At 44.7% G+C, this 20,600-nt stretch overlaps 1 protein-coding gene across 1 annotated transcript in view; it reads right to left on the reverse strand.

The window, feature by feature from the left end:
* Positions 1-774: 774 nt before the first annotated feature.
* Positions 775-20,600, reverse strand: part of LOC149450644 (NACHT, LRR and PYD domains-containing protein 3-like) — a 108,762-nt gene continuing 88,936 nt past the window's right edge. The window contains exons 7-9 of the mRNA XM_089691685.1: positions 3,736-3,933; positions 2,591-2,667; positions 775-2,484 (exon numbers count right to left, since the gene is read on the reverse strand). Of these exons, the coding sequence (XP_089547811.1) occupies positions 2,450-2,484; positions 2,591-2,667; positions 3,736-3,933 (310 nt within the window). The 3' untranslated portion in view covers positions 775-2,449. The remainder of the gene's footprint in view (positions 2,485-2,590; positions 2,668-3,735; positions 3,934-20,600) is intronic.

The raw sequence follows: 20,600 nt of genomic DNA on the forward strand, positions 1-20,600 counted from the left end.
GATTTTCTGGAGAGTGGAGAGGGATGAGACCTCCTGTTGGTTTCTATTGCTGCCTCGGCCTCCTTTAGGGAGACTCAGCCTCTCTATTTGTCCTGTTTACAATTATTACCGAAAGTGATCTAAAATCCTGAGATTTGGGGTGTCACCAGAACAGGATCAGGAAGAGGACTCCCTATGACACCATTGTATGCAGGGGGCGCTCTGCAACTAGATTTTACACCATCGTATATAGGGGCAGCTTTCCAAATATATTATTACACACTGTACAGTATTCTCTCTCCGCCCTCTACATTGTAACCCCCCCGGGACACCCCCATGTGTACATCTGGAGGTCATCTTTCCAAAATCATTCCAATGATAAACAAACACCCCCCGATTAATACAACACGTGTACTGGTGGTCCAATCAGAACCCTCCAGGCCCCAGCAGTGCACACCCCCAAATTAATATGACACGTGTACTGGTGGTCCAATCAGAACCCTCCAGGCCCCTCCAGGCCCCAGCAGTGCACACCACCAGATCTATATGACACGTGTACTGGTGGTCCAGTCAGAACCCTCCAGGCCCCAGCAGTGCACACCCCCAGATTAATACAACACATGTACTGGTGATCCAATCAGAACCCTCCAGGCCCCAGCAGTGCACACCTCCAGATTAATATGACACATGTACTGGTGGTCCAATCAGAACCCTTAAGTCCCCAGCAGTGCCCCCAGCCCTGAATTCTCTTCAATGGAACTCTCCAGTGAAATCTCCTCTCAATCCCATCAAATCTGCGTGTTTATTGGACTTTATTCCCAGCAATAATCAATCAGGAATCCATGCCAGCAATCATCAGATCAATAGGAATGTTTCCAATATCCAGTGATCACGGTTTGATCCTCCAACATAAGCAGTGCACAGAATGATAAATCTATCCCATGAAATGGATCTTATTGATTGGTTGATGTCATTTATTGATCTATTGATTCCCTTCTATGATAGAATAGATTGATTTCTCCATGTATTGATCATCCTCTCCATATATCTCTTCACCTTGTCTAACATCATACAAATCCTGAATGCTATAAATCTCAGTCCTGTCCATGAATTGTATGTGACTCGGGTCTTTATAATACCATATACTGGACTGTTACTTCATTCCCTATTTTTATATCGTCTTCTTACACCTGTCCTGATGAAGTGACACTTTGAAGCCATGAAACGCGTTGATGGTGTATTTTACATTCACTTGTCCAGTAAACACCGACCTTCTGAAGAAAACATTTCAGAGTTTCCTCCTTTACTATGGGCTCCTCTGCTGACCTCACCCTCATTTTTTCTTGGGGTGAAAGTTCTCCACCGGGATCCAAATCCTGCTTAGTATATGATGATCCAGAATTCCCCGATGACCATGGAGGGTGACCACCCATTGACTTCAGTGAGGAGAGGGACATATTCTCCACAAGTCCTCAGATAGGTTGTCTGATCCCTGGATGGGTTCCCACAACCTCCCAGATGTGAGTACATGCACCGTACTTCTCCCCATCTTCTAGAACCATCTCCCACCTTCTGGTATCTATCACTACACTCAGTCCCATCTCTCCCATGGTCTTTTATCCTCTTCTCCCGTCTCCTGATGGTTTGGAAGATTTCTACATATTGCTCTCATGACAGGTCTACTTTAATTGTATGCAGAGGGGAGGGGGAGGAGTACACAGACTCCTCCCAGTGTTGGTTTATGAGGGGGACCTATAGGGTATTCTGCCCTGTCCATTCACTGTATCCCCTGAGGAGCCCCACGATGTGCAGGTACCTCCTGGACATGAGACTGCCCTCCAATCTGGTCATTTCCTGATAGATAAGATGACAAAGTCATATTTATGAGGGTCTCTGTAATGTCATCTCTATATGTCCCTTGTTGTACTATAACCCCTCCCCCTCCTGACCTGTACTGGGAAATATTCGGGATGTGATTGGTGAGGACAATACTGCTGTTATCGCCTATATTGTTCTATGAGTTGTATTTCTTAGACCTGTGTCCGGTGATACAGAGACTGGTGGTTAGAGCTTCTTCAGATCCAAGAAGAGAGTCCAGTGTGTCCTCATCCACACACAGAGGAGAATTGGGATGAAAGATGGAGTTCTCCCCCCACAGTCCTCATCTGTCCACAGAGGAGAATTGGGATGAAGGATGGAGATCGCCCCCCACTGTCCTCATCCATCCGCAGAGGAGAATTGGGATGAAGGATGGAGATCTCCCCCACTGTCCTCATCCGTCCACAGAGGAGAATTGGGATGAAGGATGGAGAGAGCCCCCTACAGTCCTCATCTGTCCACACAGGAGAATTGGGATGAAGGATGGAGAGAGCCCCCACAGTCCTCATCTGTCCACACAGGAGAATTGGGATGAAGGATGGAGGAATCGGAGGAATGACAGATCACCGCTCAGATCATTCCGGAATAACGCTCAGTAGATATCAGTCAGAGATGGACACAAATCATCTGAATGTGAAGAAAAGGAAAATGATGAATAATCAGTGTCATCAACAGGTTAATCTGATATAATTCCATTCCGGACATACTCTTTATATCAGGATCCATGTATTACCTTCAGAGGAGGAGACGGCTTCACAAGACAATTTCTTCATTACTTTGTATTTAATTTTGATCCAACGTCCTTCATCCCTTCATAGAAGAATACAATGAGAGTGTTAAAGGAGGAAATGTTGCTGTGATGAAGGAAAAGGGGGAGCTGGTACTGAGCTCTGGAAGAAATGATGGACATTTTTATATACACTAATGGGAAGTATTTTCTGTCATCCTGGAAATGTGTGTGATGTATAATGTACAGATTTGCAGCCGTACAATGTATGTCAGTGGTCTCCTATGCTGGGAGGGAATCTGATGTAGATTGCATGTGGATGGTGGATTGTGTGATTTCATTTCTTCATACCTGACCCCAATACGCAAATTATTATTATATATAGAATTTATAAAGCACTAACAGTTTGCTCAGTGTTTTACAATATAAATGAATACAGTTTATTACAATATCACAATACATTTCAATATAGAAGAAATAGGAGGACTCTGCTGTTAGAACTTCCATCCCCTCTGTCCTCATACTTTGGGAGTTTGATCATTTTCTCCATTTATAGTAGCCCCTCCACCTTATGAATTACCCACCTAATACTTAGGGGTCATCACCATGGCAGGGGCCCACACACTCATGGCCATTCCACCATTGGGATACTAGACTGTATGGCTGGTGTGCTGGACTGTCATGTGTACAGGCCGAGAACACACATCTGATTGGCTCAGTCATACTGACAGATTGGATAGACAGTGGGGGATGGGGGATTTTTAATGAAAGTAAAGATATTTTTCTGTAAATATGAAACTTGTGGAAGATTGTAGTACCTGACTAAGATTATTAGTGGTGATGTTCCTCATCCACCCATCTGTAATGATAAAACTTGGGATGAGGAATAAATTCTCCATCATCTGGGAAATCTGGGAAACCTGTGACTGGCCCAGGAAATCTCAGTCATCTCATTATCTGTATAACTCCAGAGACCTCCAATGGGTTCTACAGACATTGTATAGAATGGACACCCCGTCCTTTCATTTTCATTACAGTGCAGCCCGGGTGTCAGAAGACCTCCCAACAATGCCCCCCTTCCATCATCTCATCACCATCCAATGTTGTCTACATTTCACTATTCACATTCTAAGGCTTAGTATGTGTGTTACCTCAAACATAGCAGTTCTTGTCTCTTTCTCACAGTGAAGCCCGCATGCCGAAGGACCTCACAATAACGATCTTCTTGTAAGTCTGAGATCTTCTCATCAACATCCAATTTTGTCTTTAATCTGAGCAGACTTCGGTTTGTGGTGACAACTGAGCAAAGATCATCACAGCACGATACTGTCAGATTACAGTGATAAGCTCTGGTGGGAGAAATAGGAAAGAGAGGTGAAATGTTCTTCCAGTGACTGGCAGAAGTAGTCACATTCCTATGAATAATCAGTGGGCGGGTCTTAGAAAATGAAATGTTGGGACATTTGGATGGATGAGTTCATGGAATATTGGCTGGACCTCCCCTGTGAAATGGAGGTGAGTTGTCACCCACCTGAAAAGTCTTAGTCTGGATTTACACTGTTACGGGTATGTTGCAGCGTACGTGATGATGTACACATTGGAGGGGTGAATGGCTCCATATAGATTCCCCTTCACACTAAACTGTGGCACATAGATGGGAACCGGCCACATAGGAAATAATGGGATTTCTACTTGACATGCGTCTCCATGCAGCAAAATCTATCAGTATCGCTGCATGAAAATAGACAAATGTGAATAGGACCTTAATGTAGATCTACTGTATAGCTAAAACTTTTTTTTCTAATTTTGGATAGAGTAAGGGAGGGATTTAATCCCTGTTGGAATTTTTCTTTGCCATCTGTGTCCCGCAGGGGGAGATTTCCCTTCACTTTCTGTCCGAGAGCCAAAACAAGAAGTGAGAGGGAATCCTTCCAAATTGAGAAAATCCCCGATTGTCACCAGAACTAATGTCCCCTATGGAAGATTTGCCCTCTTTTCCTTTTCTGTGAACAACCCAAAACTTGGGATTGTCTTTTACTTTCACTTTCCATGATAATGGTAAACAGGACAAAAGAGAGGGTCAATCTCCCTAACATTGACACAGACAGCAAAAAACTGACTGGGGCTTTAAAGTTTAGATCTGATATAAGAACAACTGACAAGTGTGACAGTTATCACCAGAGGCATGCCATGGATGGATCTGATTTGGAAACATTTAATTGGTGGGTTTAGCTCTCCTTTAATAATAACAGTGGTGGGGTTTGCAGTTTAGTCAGTTGGTAAAAAACGTTTCATGCAAATTCACTGGGCCAATTTTTTTGTTAACTATAATGCACTGCATGACATTTGAACTCTGACTAGCAGGACCAACAAGGACTTAGAAGGACCAACAAGGGGGATTTCCAATAAACTAGACCCCTCCTTATTAAAGGAGACACAGATCAGCCCTTGTGCCATTTTATTGGAAGCTGATGTAGGAGAAGATAGGAAAAGCTGACAAAATGCATAGGGAGAGATTAGAGCAATCTAGGAAACTGCACTTTACCTCTGACTCTCTCTTTGGGCAAGAAAATGCTCTATAGCCATTTTACTGTATTATTCGGGGACTTTTTTCTTTAATTTTAGTTTGTGATTGATTTAAAGATGAACTAAACTCTCTAAATTAACAATTACTACTTTTAATCCTTATGCTGCTAGTATTAGTACATGGATATGAAGGTGTATTATACAGTATTTATGATGAGAATGTGAACTGGGCACCCCAAAACCTCTGTGAGAAGACACAATGTTATTCAGAATTCCTAAGTCAGCCATGATATTTTTATAACAGGAGGCAGAGCATCTGTGACCCCCCCCCCCCCTTTCAGAACATAGCTATAACAGCACGGGTGCACCTCCATGGCCTTTACTTGGGTGAACATTTCTAGATGGGTCAAAAGACTTCAAAGGAACAGCTATTTCAACTCAGGAATGGGTATTAACCATTCTGATATATCATTACAAATAACTAATACATAGGGATCTGCTAAAGCTGTAAATAATTAATTGATTGAATGCTTTATCAGGAGATGGAACAGAAGACTGCAGTATGTCAGAAGCCATCTTCATGTTAGTAGTAAACATCTAAAAAGGTTATCAGCACTTCCCATTGGGGGCATTTTGATTAGCCCCATCATAAATCTGTAAAAACCTTTCAGTTCTGTTGTGCTATTGTCTGCAGGGTGATTGAACCCATTAAGAGTACATGGCGTGCAATAAAAGGTTCAACATGGACTCATTGATCTTGTATAAGTTATTTAGACTTGAATTGACCCGCAAAAGACCCATTCTTCAATTCACAGTCTCAAAATCCACACATTTCATAAAATCAGACACAACCAAGCTACATACACTATATTGCCAAAAGTATTTGGATGCCTTCCTTTACATACACATGAACTTTAATTGTATCCCAGTCTTTGTCTGTAGAGTTACATCTCAAACTGGCTACTCCATGTCTTTATGGACCTTGTTTTGTGAACTGGTGGGCAGTCATGTTGAAAAAGGAAGGGGTCACCTCAAAATCTTCTCACAAAGTTGGGGGAGCATGAAAATGTCCAAAATGTCACCTTAGGAGCTCCCTTCACCGAAACTAGGGGGCCAAGCTCAACCCCTAAAAAACAACCCCACACCATAATCCCCCCTCCACAAACCTTACACTTGGCACAATGCAGTCAGGCAAGTACCGTTCTCCTGCAACCGCCAAACCCAGACATGTCCATAGGATTGCCAGACAGAGAAGCATAATTGGTCACTCCAAAGAACATCTCTAGAGTCCCATGGTACTATCTAAGCACTGTTGTGCTAATCTGAAGTCCACACCAAGTTTGGAGGTCTTTAGCTATTGACTCTGCAGACAGTTGGAGACTTCTGCGCACTGTGCGCTTCAGCATGCGCTGACCCCGCTCTGTCATGTGACGTGGCCTACCACTTGGTGGCTGAGTGGCTGTTGTTCCCAGTGGCTTCCACTTTGTTATAATCCCACTAACAGTTGAGCATGGAATATTTAGTAGCCAGGAAATGTCACAGATGGACTTATTGCACAGGTGGCCACCTATCACGGGACCACGCTTGGAGTCACTGAGCTCCTGAGAGCAACTTATTCTTTCACCAATGTTTGTAGAAGCAGTCTGCATGCCTAGGGGCTTGATTGTATTCACCTGTGTCCATGGAGGGGTTTGGAACACCTAAATCCAATGATTTGAAGGGCTGGCCCAATACGTTTGGCAATATAGTGTAAGACTAGGTTCACATCTGTGTGGGTGGTGCCGCTGCGGATCCATACAAAAATATGTGCAGCTGTACCACTCGCAGAGAGAAATACAGACCCACAGGCATGTGCCATTAGTTCTAATGGCACACCGCCCACCCCGGAAAACAGAACCATACTGGAAACCGAGGTTCCCGTGCGGGCTGCATTTTCAGAAGAAGTGCAGGGACTTCTCTGCATTTCCCGGGCACGGGAGTCCATTCATGTGAACGGGGGCTAACTATGGTTTAAATATTTGAATGTGCAAGAAAATACTGAATGGATCAGGATTGCATATGACCTGGCTGTCACATACAGGAAGCAGAAAGGAAATCTTCCACCTCCTGCATGACCGGCCTATCTGAGGTGTTTAGTATCAGTGGAACGGCTTTTGTATACTGTATAATAATATGTGGGTTACCAGATCACGACATGGTATAATCAAGATATTAATACATTTAGAGAACTGTATTTGAGGAAGTGACAGCTGAATGATCGTAAGGACTTTGACCTCCCATGGGCAACTTCTTGGACCTCATTGGTCAGTTTGTTTCTGTCCACACCTTCCTTAGGAACCAGAAAAGAGGGGCTGCTTTAGCAGTCTGGAGCGCTCCTGTACCAGCAAACAAGAACATTAGCCAAGATTTATGAGAGCCACTGATCTATTTGTTTTGTGCTCTATTATTGTCTTTTTTTCCTTTGTAATACCCTTCTCTACATATTTGCACCGTTTTACCTTTTCTATTTTCTAACAATATTTGAAAAGTTTTAATATTGCCTCCAATGCATTAACACAGAACTCCCTGACTCTTTGAAGAGTGCTACTATACAGTAGATCTCTGGAATATTTCTGTCTGTGGTGACAGTGGGTATTACAGACATTTATTAAAAGTCATAATTGTTATTGCTAATATTGTGAGCACTGATATTTATGATATATATCTGGTGTCCTGGGTTATTTGGGGTATAAAGGGTTAACTGCATAGCTAGCCAAACCCAGTGACAATTGCTCTCTGTCTGTTGGCACTTTGATTGTTGTCCTGTGAGCTGGAAAAACCTTTGTGCAGGGTGAGGTTGAGAGTCCCATCACTGCATATCCATGACAGTTTGGTGTGAGTTTGACCAGCCATTTGTAACAAGTTGGTGTAGATGGCAGAGGTCAGACATCACATTCACCACAATATTTACTTGTTTTAATATTTTTACATTTCTTCAGTGGCTTCCTGGATTCTGGCTTAGGCCAAAATGATGTCATACATCCCAGGAATCCTGATCTGAAGGAGTGGAGGAAGGGCTTGCTGAGCTAAGCACATCCTCCTGCCTACTTGCCTGAGCTAAGCGCAGATAAATTCCAGGAAATAAATGCCACATTAATCATCTGCTCTTACTCAACATGACCACAGCTAGAAGGTCTGTTAAAGTGATTTCATAAAGGAAGAAAAAAAAGGAGACATGAGGGGTTTTAGCTTTAAATATTAAAAATGAATTAAATAGGGAGGAGTGTCCAGAAGCAAAGCCACATGGATGCTTGAGGCATCATCTCTTTTCAATCTTGCAGATTTATCGCTGTTCTGAGTTACTTTTGTCCACTCCGCTAAATCAGGGGACCCGGTCAGACCCCCCTGGTGGTCTCACAGTTGATCCTCTCCAGCCTTGATCTCTCAGCAAGGGTTATGCTCAGGGAGGATGACAAAATGGTGTTGGTCAGCTCTCCTCCACACTGCCTCTCTGACATGCAGCTTCTTAGAACACAAGAGGAAGCTACTCCACTCACTGGAGACATCCTGCAGATCCAAGTGTGCCCTCCACCATCCTACTTGGATTGGCAGTTAGATACATAGACCATGGGGCCACAGCCCTCGTGAGGGAACATGTCCCAGATCACGCTTGCAGTGCTTCTCCACCTGCACCACTGGGCTCCCATGGCTCCTATATGAACACTGCACTGGATTGAGCCTCTTCCATTCCTTCTCTCCCCTTCATTGGAGATGCCTCTATGGACTCATTGATAAGCTTCACGGCAACTCAGACTGGCCCCCTACTCTACAGCATATCTCCCCTTTTTCTCCCTCCTGCTCATGCTGCTTCCCAGGCACATGGGAGTATGCTCCCTATTTTTTTTTTTTGGTCCAACATGCCTGCCTTCCAGTGCTCATAAACCCCTGAGACCACCGAGGTCCAGAGACTCCAGTGTATCTAGATCATCCACTCCACCCTATGATGGCTGAATTACATGAAGCCGCGGCCTCATCTGCGGACTCCCCCTCAGGATGCAACAAGGTTGTCGCTTTAATGTTTGCTTGCTAATTGGAACTGGACATTTATGGAACCTTATCAGGTTATAAAATGAAATCCTCCAGATCAGAAGCTCTTCCCTTTAACACTCCTCATCTGGAAGTTTTACACATTTCAATTACTTTCCCCTACGCACGTAGAACCTCATTTAAATACTTAAACATTTACCTTGCTTCATCATTTGCTTCATCAAATGAAGAGAATTGTCTCCCCCTTCTCAAATCTATTAGGGTGACTCTTCTAAAATGAAAGACCTATTCCATTCCATTTCTTTAATCATACTGTTTCTGTTAAGAAGTATATCTTTCCCGATGGGCTGGTCGAGGGGGTGGAGACTGACCATGGAGGCGAGGGAGAGCGGAGATTAGACGCTCTCCGATAACCTTTCCCTCCTAACCTCCCTAATGTGTCTGTAACCGCTGAGCTACTGAATACTCACCGAGAAAGGCGGGGGATCCTGGCGGCGGTGCGGTGGCTTGTCGGGGAGTAGGAAGCCGAGGCGACTATCCGCCGGAGGACTGCCCGAGGTGATCCCGGAGAGAGAGAGGGGTTGCCAGGCGACGAGGAGAGCGGAGTAACCACGTGGGCTGCCGCGGGGGACTGCTGGGAGAAGAGGAAGCCGGTTTGGTGTCCTAAGAGACTGGGGGGAAAAAAAACGTTGCCTGTGTCCTGCTATCAAGCAGACCCCAGGAGAGGCTGTAAGACACAAGGAGAAAAAGGAAAAAAGGGACCCACTAGGAACCCCCACCAAGAACACGGCCGCAGGAAATCAAACAACCCAGAATGGCAAACTCTGAAGCAGCTACACTGAAGTGGGTGAGTGAGAATTGTTAATCTGCCTACATGATTACGATTTGGCTAATGCTATAGCCCATTTGATAAGCACCTTGAGAAGTAAGGAGGGGGTTCCCAGAGAGGGTCTGAAGACTAGAGAAGAAGAAGAAGAGAAAGAAGTAATAGCTTAAATATAGACTATAGAGCCTCAAAAAAAAAACCTTTAAAAACCTTACAGGTGATATGAAAGGGAAAAATAGCAAAGGAAATATGCCCAAGAATTCCCAAATTCAAACTGCAACGATAAAAAAATATACATCACAGGGGAAATTGACTCCTATAAGATCCCAGGAAATAAGTGAAAGGAGCGACCTGGAAACAAGCTTAGATAATAGTTCAAGATCCTCCCTGGGAGCAGCTATCAATAGTCATCAAATAATTGAAAGGATAGAGCTGGGAGAAACTGAAAAAGACTTGCAAATACCGAATAAAAAGGAAATGGCGGAGATGTTTAAAAATCTGGAAAAATCTATAAAGCAAGAAATGGGGATAATGCGGAAAGAAATGGGACAGCTGCTAATTAGGGTGGAAGAAACCGAGGAGACAGTCGAATACCATACCCAAATTATCCCAAAAATAGAGAAATTGATAGTGGATACCCGGAAGGAACAAAAAAGACTGCTTTATATGATGGAGGACCAAGAAAATAGAGAAAGGAGAAATAACATTAGAATAAGAGGAGTCCCAGAGTTGCTACAAGGGGAAGATTTAAAGGAGACTATATGCAATATTTTGAACTCCATAATGGATAGATCTGGTGCGGAGACGTATAAATTGGATGGAGCTTATAGGATAGGAAAATTCCTACAAGAAAAAGGCCCAGAAAAATCAAGAGATATAATTGTCCAGTTTCATAACTATGGAGATAGGGATGAAATATGGAGGAATATCAAGGGAAGATCGAATATTAAATATGGAGGAAAAAATATTCAAATTTTTGCAGATATAGCACCTGGGACATTGAGAAGAAAAAGGTCATTGAAACCATTGTTGGAAATGTTGAAAAGACATAATGTGCAGTATAGATGGGGTCGATCAGCATGTTTAATCGGCTGGAGAGATGGAGTCACTGCATTTTTGAGAACCCCTGAAGATATGAAAGAATTTTGTAATAAATTTGAACTGCAGAGAATGGAGATCCCGGAATGGGAAGAGGAGGAGAGAGAATTATATATGTTGGGAAAAGAGGAATGGCAGCTAATTAGGAGAGAAAATAGAGAGCAGATAAATAGAGGGACACCGGGGAGGAGGGGGGGAAGGTGAGCGTCACATGGACAGAACCGAACTCCCAGGTAGGAATCAAAAGTGGGACCTTTTCCACAAATGATTCATAGGCAAACAAAAAGCCTAATAGGGGGGGGGGAGAGGAGGGAGGAGTATCTGAGGGAGGAGGGGTAAGGGGAGGGAGGAGGGGGGGATTGAGGGGGGGGGGGAGGTGGGGATGAGGTGGGGGGGAGGGGGGGGGGGTGGAGGGGGGGAGGTTGGAGGGGAGGGAGAGAATTAGGGAGAGACAGGGGATAGAGATTTTTAAAACTGACATCTTGAATGAAAGGAGAGGTTTTGGGAGGAGGAAGAGGAAAGGAAAGGGTAAAAAAGGAAGAAGACAAATAAGATATGGAGGAAATACGCTTGGTAACCCATAATGTAAATGGATTAAATTGTCCAGGTAAAAGATTTAGACTATAGAGGGAACTACAACATAGAGAGGCCTCAGTTGTCTTTTTGCAGGAAACACACCTAGAGTTAAAAAAAAATATTAAGCTAAGCTCTAGACAACACCCGACATGGTATTATGCAGATTCCCCAGTTAAGATAGCTAAAGGGGTAGCTATAGGATTTGCAAAAAACATCAGGTTTGAACTAGAAGATAGAAAGACGGACCCAGAGGGGAGGTTTCTGTTCTTGAAAGGTAAACTACAGGACATAGAATGTACGCTTGTAAACATATATTGCCCTAATAGAAAGACAGAGAAGTTTTTGAAAGAGGTTATGAGAAGATTGATGGACTTTGGAAAGGGATATCTAATAGTGGCGGGAGACTTTAACATTTGTATGGATCCACAAATAGATACAACATCTAGAGTACAGAGAGGGGAAAACAGGTCCATGGGATTATTGAAAAGGGTGATGAAAGAGTGTCAATTGGTGGATAGCTGGAGAGTTGTTAACATGAGAGATAGAGATTACACCTTTTTCTCTAGTGTACATAGGACATACTCTAGATTGGATTATATTATGGTAGACCATCGACTCGTTGAGGATTTGATTAAAGTTAAAATAGAAGCAATAACTTTCTCGGACCATGCACCTGTAATATCGGAATTAAGATGGGGAGGGAAGGTATCAGGAGGCTTATCATGGAGATTGAATGAGACACTCCTCATGGATCCAGATACTGACCGGAAGATCAGAGAGGAAATAGAGAGGTTCTTTGAGGAAAATGAAACAGGGGATGTATCACTAGCTACAGTGTGGGAGGCACATAAAGTATATATAAGAGGTATCCTTATTGCGACTGGGGCAAAGAAAAAAAGGGAAAGACGAGAGAAGATCAGTGGGCTTTTGAAGGAAATAGCTGAGATGGAACTCCTACATAAAAATAATATAAGGAAAGAGATAGAGCAAAGAGTGATAAAAAAGAGAGAAGAACTAGAGACAGTAATGGAGGAAGAAAAAATGAGAACTTTTAATAAGATCATTGGTGAAAGATATAGATGGGGAGATAGATCAGGAAAATACTTGATGAGAGCCTTGAGGAGAAAGAAGAATAGGAACTACATAGATAAAATAAAAAACCCCAAGGTAGAGTTAGTCCATTCAACCAAAGACATTGCAAAGGTATTTAAAGATTACTACAGTAAATTATACAATATTGCCCCCAAGGATGATATAAATAAAGATAAAGTGATAAATATTGAAAAAAGAAGAGATTATTTAAGGAAGGCAGGACTACCAAAATTAAATGTAGAATTATTAAACTCCTTAGAATCTGATATCACACAAGAAGAACTACAAATAGCATTAAAAAGCTTTAAGACGGGAAAAAGCCCAGGACCAGACGGGTATACAGTGAGGTATTATAAAAAATATGCTGATTTACTGATACCTAAGTTAAAGAGATATATGGAGGCATTGGGAGGAGAGATGGAGATAAGACAGGAATCCCTTCTGGCACAGGTGGTTTTGATACATAAGGAAGGTAAAGACATAACCAACTGTTCAAGTTATAGACCGATATCATTATTAAACGTAGATACGAAGTTATATGCAAAAGTATTGGCGAATAGGTTAGGAGATCTGATGCCAGATTGGATACATGGAGATCAGGTGGGTTTTGTTAGAGGAAGAGAGGGTCGAGATAATGGGTTGAGGTCCCTGATGCTTATACAGAAAAGTAAATTGGAAAAAAAACCAGTAGTGCTGCTCTCGATTGATGCAGAGAAGGCGTTCGACAGGGTTAACTGGAGTTTTATGATAGACACACTGGAGATCTTGGGATTGGGAAGTAGGATGAGAAAGTGGATTGGAAAGTTATATGAAGGACCGTCTGCGATGGTAATGGTAAACGGAGAGAGATCAGAGACCTTTTCTATGTCAAATGGAACCAGACAGGGATGCCCACTTTCCCCACTGTTGTTTGTTCTATCATTAGAACTAGAGATGAGCGAATCGAAGTATCCGAAGTGGAATTCGAGTCGAATATCTGAAAAATTTCGATTCGTGCCGAATCCGAAAAATAGCCTAATTCGGACGCCCGAATCGAAATTTTTCAGAAAATGGCGGCTGACATGTGCGGCGACGGAGCGGGGATGTCTGGGAAGGCGCGCAGACAAGGCGCGCTGCCCCATAATGCATTCCTCAACGACATGTGATCGCATCAGCCAATCAGCAGCCAGCCAGCCAGCACTGTGTAATGGTCGAGGTATATATAGCGGCCATTTTGGAATTCTTCATTTGCCTGCAGTCATTGAACAGAGGCAGACCGCTCTGTACTAGGGACAGGGACAGAGTTAGGGCCACAGAAACGAGAATTGGGGACAGAGAAAAGTTACTTAGGGACAGAGAACCATTACTCAGGGACACAGACTTGTTAATGAGGGCCACAGAATCGTTATTTAGGGACAAAGAAACGCTAGTTAGGGCCACAGAATTCATACTCAGGGACAGACAGAATTGTTACTCAGTGCCAGAGAATTGTTACTTAGGGCCACAGAAACGTTATTAGGGCCACAGAATTTTTACTCAGGGACAGACAGAATTGTTACTGAGTGCCAGAGAATTGTTACTCAGGGACAGACAGAATTGTTACTGAGTGCCAGAGAATTGTTACTCAGGGCCACAGAATTCATACTCAGGGACAGACAGAATTGTTACTCAGGGACAGACAGAATTGTTACTGAGTGCCAGAGAATTGTTACTCAGGGACAGACAGAATTGTTACTGAGTGCCAGAGAATTGTTACTCAGGGCAACAGAATTCATACTCAGGGACAGACAGAATTGTTACTCAGGGACAGACAGAATTGTTACTGAGTGCCAGAGAATTGTTACTCAGGGACAGACAGAATTGTTACTGAGTGCCAGAGAATTGTTACTCGCACAGACACAAAATTGTTACTCGCACAGACACAGAATTGTTACTCAGGGCCACAGAATTCATACTCAGGGACAGACAGAATTGTTACTCAGGGACAGACAGAATTGTTACTGAGTGCCAGAGAATTGTTACTCAGGGACAGACAGAATTGTTACTGAGTGCCAGAGAATTGTTACTCGCACAGACACAGAATTGTTACTCGCACAGACACAGAATTGTTACTCGCACAGACACAGAATTGTTACTCAGGGCCACAGAATTCATACTCAGGGACAGACAGAATTGTTACTCAGCGACAGACAGAATTGTTACTGAGTGCCAGAGAATTGTTACTCAGGGACAGACAGAATTGTTACTGAGTGCCAGAGAATTGTTACTCGCACAGACACAAAATTGTTACTCGCACAGACACAGAATTGTTGCACAGACACAGAATTGTTACTCGCACAGACACAGAATTGTTACTCAGGGCCACAGAATTCATACTCAGGGACAGACAGAATTGTTACTCAGGTACAGACAGAATTGTTACTGAGTGCCAGAGAATTGTTACTCAGGGACAGACAGAATTGTTACTGAGTGCCAGAGAATTGTTACTCAGGGCCACAGAATTCATACTCAGGGACAGACAGAATTGTTACTCAGGGACAGACAGAATTGTTACTGAGTGCCAGAGAATTGTTACTCAGGGACAGACAGAATTGTTACTGAGTGCCAGAGAATTGTTACTCGCACAGACACAAAATTGTTACTCGCACAGACACAGAATTGTTACTCGCACAGACACAGAATTGTTACTCGCACAGACACAGAATTGTTACTCAGGGCCACAGAATTCATACTCAGGGACAGACAGAATTGTTACTCAGGGACAGACAGAATTGTTACTGAGTGCCAGAGAATTGTTACTCAGGGACAGACAGAATTGTTACTGAGTGCCAGAGAATTGTTACTCAGGGACAGACAGAATTGTTACTGAGTGCCAGAGAATTGTTACTCGCACAGACACAAAATTGTTACTCGCACAGACACAGAATTGTTGCACAGACACAGAATTGTTACTCAGGGCCACAGAATTCATACTCAGGGACAGACAGAATTGTTACTCAGGGACAGACAGAATTGTTACTAAGTGCAAGAGAATTGTTACTCAGGGACAGACAGAATTGTTACTGAGTGCCAGAGAATTGTTACTCAGGGCCACAGAATTCATACTCAGGGACAGACAGAATTGTTACTCAGGGACAGACAGAATTGTTACTGAGTGCCAGAGAATTGTTACTCAGGGACAGACAGAATTGTTACTGAGTGCCAGAGAATTGTTACTCGCACAGACACAAAATTGTTACTCGCACAGACACAGAATTGTTACTCGCACAGACACAGAATTGTTACTCGCACAGACACAGAATTGTTACTCAGGGCCACAGAATTCATACTCAGGGACAGACAGAATTGTTACTCAGGGACAGACAGAATTGTTACTGAGTGCCAGAGAATTGTTACTCAGGGACAGACAGAATTGTTACTGAGTGCCAGAGAATTGTTACTCGCACAGACACAAAATTGTTACTCGCACAGACACAGAATTGTTGCACAGACACAGAATTGTTACTCGCACAGACACAGAATTGTTACTCAGGGCCACAGAATTCATACTCAGGGACAGACAGAATTGTTACTCAGGGACAGACAGAATTGTTACTGAGTGCCAGAGAATTGTTACTCAGGGACAGACAGAATTGTTACTGAGTGCCAGAGAATTGTTACTCAGGGCCACAGAATTCATACTCAGGGACAGACAGAATTGTTACTCAGGGACAGACAGAATTGTTACTGAGTGCCAGAGAATTGTTACTCAGGGACAGACAGAATTGTTACTGAGTGCCAGAGAATTGTTACTCGCACAGACACAAAATTGTTACTCGCACAGACACAGAATTGTTACTCGCACAGACACAGAATTGTTACTCGCACAGACACAGAATTGTTACTCAGGGCCACAGAATTCATACTCAGGGACAGACAGAATTGTTACTCAGGGACAGACAGAATTGTTACTGAGTGCCAGAGAATTGTTACTCAGGGACAGACAGAATTGTTACTGAGTGCCAGAGAATTGTTACTCAGGGACAGACAGAATTGTTACTGAGTGCCAGAGAATTGTTACTCGCACAGACACAAAATTGTTACTCGCACAGACACAGAATTGTTGCACAGACACAGAATTGTTACTCAGGGCCACAGAATTCATACTCAGGGACAGACAGAATTGTTACTCAGGGACAGACAGAATTGTTACTAAGTGCAAGAGAATTGTTACTCAGGGACAGACAGAATTGTTACTGAGTGCCAGAGAATTGTTACTCAGGGCCACAGAATTCATACTCAGGGACAGACAGAATTGTTACTCAGGGACAGACAGAATTGTTACTGAGTGCCAGAGAATTGTTACTCAGGGACAGACAGAATTGTTACTGAGTGCCAGAGAATTGTTACTCGCACAGACACAAAATTGTTACTCGCACAGACACAGAATTGTTACTCGCACAGACACAGAATTGTTACTCGCACAGACACAGAATTGTTACTCAGGGCCACAGAATTCATACTCAGGGACAGACAGAATTGTTACTCAGGGACAGACAGAATTGTTACTGAGTGCCAGAGAATTGTTACTCAGGGACAGACAGAATTGTTACTGAGTGCCAGAGAATTGTTACTCGCACAGACACAAAATTGTTACTCGCACAGACACAGAATTGTTGCACAGACACAGAATTGTTACTCGCACAGACACAGAATTGTTACTCAGGGCCACAGAATTCATACTCAGGGACAGACAGAATTGTTACTCAGGGACAGACAGAATTGTTACTCAGTGCCAGAGAATTGTTACTCAGGGACAGACAGAATTGTTACTGAGTGCCAGAGAATTGTTACTCAGGGCCACAGAATTCATACTCAGGGACAGACAGAATTGTTACTCAGGGACAGACAGAATTGTTACTGAGTCCAGAGAATTGTTACTCAGGGACAGACAGAATTGTTACTGAGTGCCAGAGAATTGTTACTCAGGGACAGACAGAATTGTTACTGAGTGCCAGAGAATTGTTACTCAGGGACAGACAGAATTGTTACTGAGTGCCAGAGAATTGTTACTCAGGGACAGACAGAATTGTTACTGAGTGCCAGAGAATTGTTACTCAGGGACAGACAGAATTGTTACTGAGTGCCAGAGAATTGTTACTCGCACAGACACAAAATTGTTACTCGCACAGACACAGAATTGTTACTCGCACAGACACAGAATTGTTACTGAAGGCCACAGAACTGTTACTTAGGGCCACAGAATTGTTACTCGCACAGACACAGAATTGTTACTCAGGGCCACAGAATTCATGCTCAGGGACAGACAGAATTGTTACTCAGGGACAGACAGAATTGTTACTGAGTGCCAGAGAATTGTTACTCAGGGACAGACAGAATTGTTACTGAGTGCCAGAGAATTGTTACTCAGGGACAGACAGAATTGTTACTGAGTGCCAGAGAATTGTTACTCAGGGACAGACAGAATTGTTACTGAGTGCCAGAGAATTGTTACTCGCACAGACACAAAATTGTTACTCGCACAGACACAGAATTGTTACTGAAGACCACAGAACTGTTACTTAGGGCCACAGAATTGTTACTCGCACAGACACAGTATTGTTACTCGCACAGACACAGAATTGTTACTCAGGGACACAGAATTGTTACTCAGGGACACCTAATCGTTGAATTAAAGAGTATGTCAGACAACATGCAGAGGAGTGGCAGAGGAGGCAATGTTTTAGGAGCGAGCAGACGTGGCAGCAGAGGAAGGGGTCGAGGCAGCAGTATTCGCAGCCAGAGGCCAGTGCTCCCGGTGTCATCCAGCGGTCGTGTCTCCACCGACAACCCTGCCGTCATTGATTGGTTGGCTCGGTCGTCTTCCTCTTCCCAGGTCACCTCTGACACCTACAGCCAACGGTCGGTGGGTACGTCAGACACAACCGTTAGTTGGCATGGCCCGGGAGCAAGCCCACTGAAATCACGTGTCCTCTACCTGCCCCTGTCCTTTGCTGTTCCCTCACCAAGCGAAGTATCGCATGCTGTGGGCTCAGCCCCACTGTACAGTGAGGAAGAGCTAACAGAGGGCGGTCAGGAACGGGGGGAGACATCGGCCTTTTCAGCAGCCAAGCGAACAAGTACTGGCGAGGAGAGTGGCTCGGTAGCCGGTCTAGAGACAGGTCTGTCTCCTGACCCAGACGCAGCCGAGGGGGCTAGTAGTGAGGCGGAGACCGTACTTGATGATGAGGAGGTTGATCGCACTTGGCTGCCTCGTCGTCATCAGGCAATTTCTTCCGCATCATCAGGAGAAGAGGGTGCCAGCTTGGCAGCGAGCGAAACAGTCGGTGGGTTGCCCAGGAGGCAGCAGGGTCGCATCAGTGTCAGTGGAGCCAAACGTCCACGGAGTAGAGCACCAGCTCCACTGCAGCCTACCACCACGGCCAGTAGTGGTGCCGGTGCGCACGGAGGAAGTAGCAGTCAGCCAGTGAAGAGTAGCGGGGGCAAAGTTTCCTACTCGGTGGTGTGGCAATTTTTCGTCAAGCCGCCCGAGGAAGTAAACGTAGCCGTATGTCGACTATGTGGCCAGAAATGCAATCGTGGCCAGGGGGCCCATGTTGGGACTACAGCGTTGCGTCAGCATATGCAGCGTCACCATTCGGTGGCCTGGGAAAACCGTGATAAAGATACGGCGGTTCTGCCTGCCCCAGCCCCCGCTCCATCACCCGCTCCGTTACTTGCTCCGTCACCCGACGTCGTCAATCACCCTCTATCAGCCAGTCAAGGCTCCAACACCTCTGCTGAGGGGAGTTGTCGCTCGTTGGCATCTTCCGCTCGTTCAGATGCTCCTTCTCCTGCTACTCCTCTTCTCGGATTCCGTCAACAGTCTTTCTTGGAATCCGTATCCAAGAGACAACAGTTTGCGAGCACGCACCCGACGGTGCAAAAGCTGAACGTCCTCCTGTCCAAGTTGCTGGTGCTGCAGTCCCTCCCTTTCCAACTGGTGGACTCAGCACCTTTCCGAGAAATGATGGCTTGTGCCGCGCCGCGGTGGAGAGTGCCAAGCCGTCATTTCTTCGCCAAAAAGGCAGTGCCAGCCCTGCATTCACATGTAGAAGAGATGGTGGGCCAGTCTTTGAGCATGTCGGTCTCTGCCAAAGTGCACGGCAGCGCCGACGTGTGGAGCTGTAACTACGGTCAGGGACAGTACATGTCATTTACGGCCCACTGGGTGAACGTGGTGCCGGCACAGCCGCACCAGCAACTTGGACAGGTCACGACGCTTTTGCCTCCACGTTTGCACGTCCTTGGTCCAGCAAGCATGTCCGCCTCTACCACCTCTTTTTCCGCCGTGTCCTCAGCCGCCACCCCCGTGCCAAGTCCCATTACCCAACCGGCATATCACATGTGCAGGGCGCAACGGTGTCACGCTGTGCTGCACCTGGTATGCCTTGGCGAACGTAGTCACACAGGGGAGGAACTTCTGAGTGTAATGAACAGAGAAATCGACAGATGGCTGTCTCCGCGCAAACTGAAAATCGGAACCATGTTGACCGACAACGGAAAGAACATGGTGTCTGCACTTTCAGGTCTCTTCACACTGCTGGTGTGTTTAATTTTTTTAAAATAGGGTGCTGCAAGATAACGGGCCTCACATAGCTGCTGCCAGGCCCCTAATCTGCCATGGGCCCCTATATACCGCCTCCTCATGCTGCTGCCAAGTCTAGAGTCTCTCATGGGTCCCTGTACGGCCTCCCATTGCTGCTGTCTCCATCGCCACACTCTGCTGCCATGTGCCACTTTCAGGTCTCTTCACACTGCTGGTGTGTTTAATTTTTTGACATAGGGTGCAGGCAGATTACGGGCCTCACATAGCTGCTGCCAGGCCCCTAATCTGCCATGGGCCCCTATATA

Source organism: Staurois parvus, unplaced genomic scaffold, assembly GCF_062004578.1.
Source record: "Staurois parvus isolate SC_StPar_1 unplaced genomic scaffold, SC_StPar_1.0 ptg000569l, whole genome shotgun sequence".
NCBI classification, from domain to species: Eukaryota; Metazoa; Chordata; class Amphibia; order Anura; family Ranidae; genus Staurois; species Staurois parvus.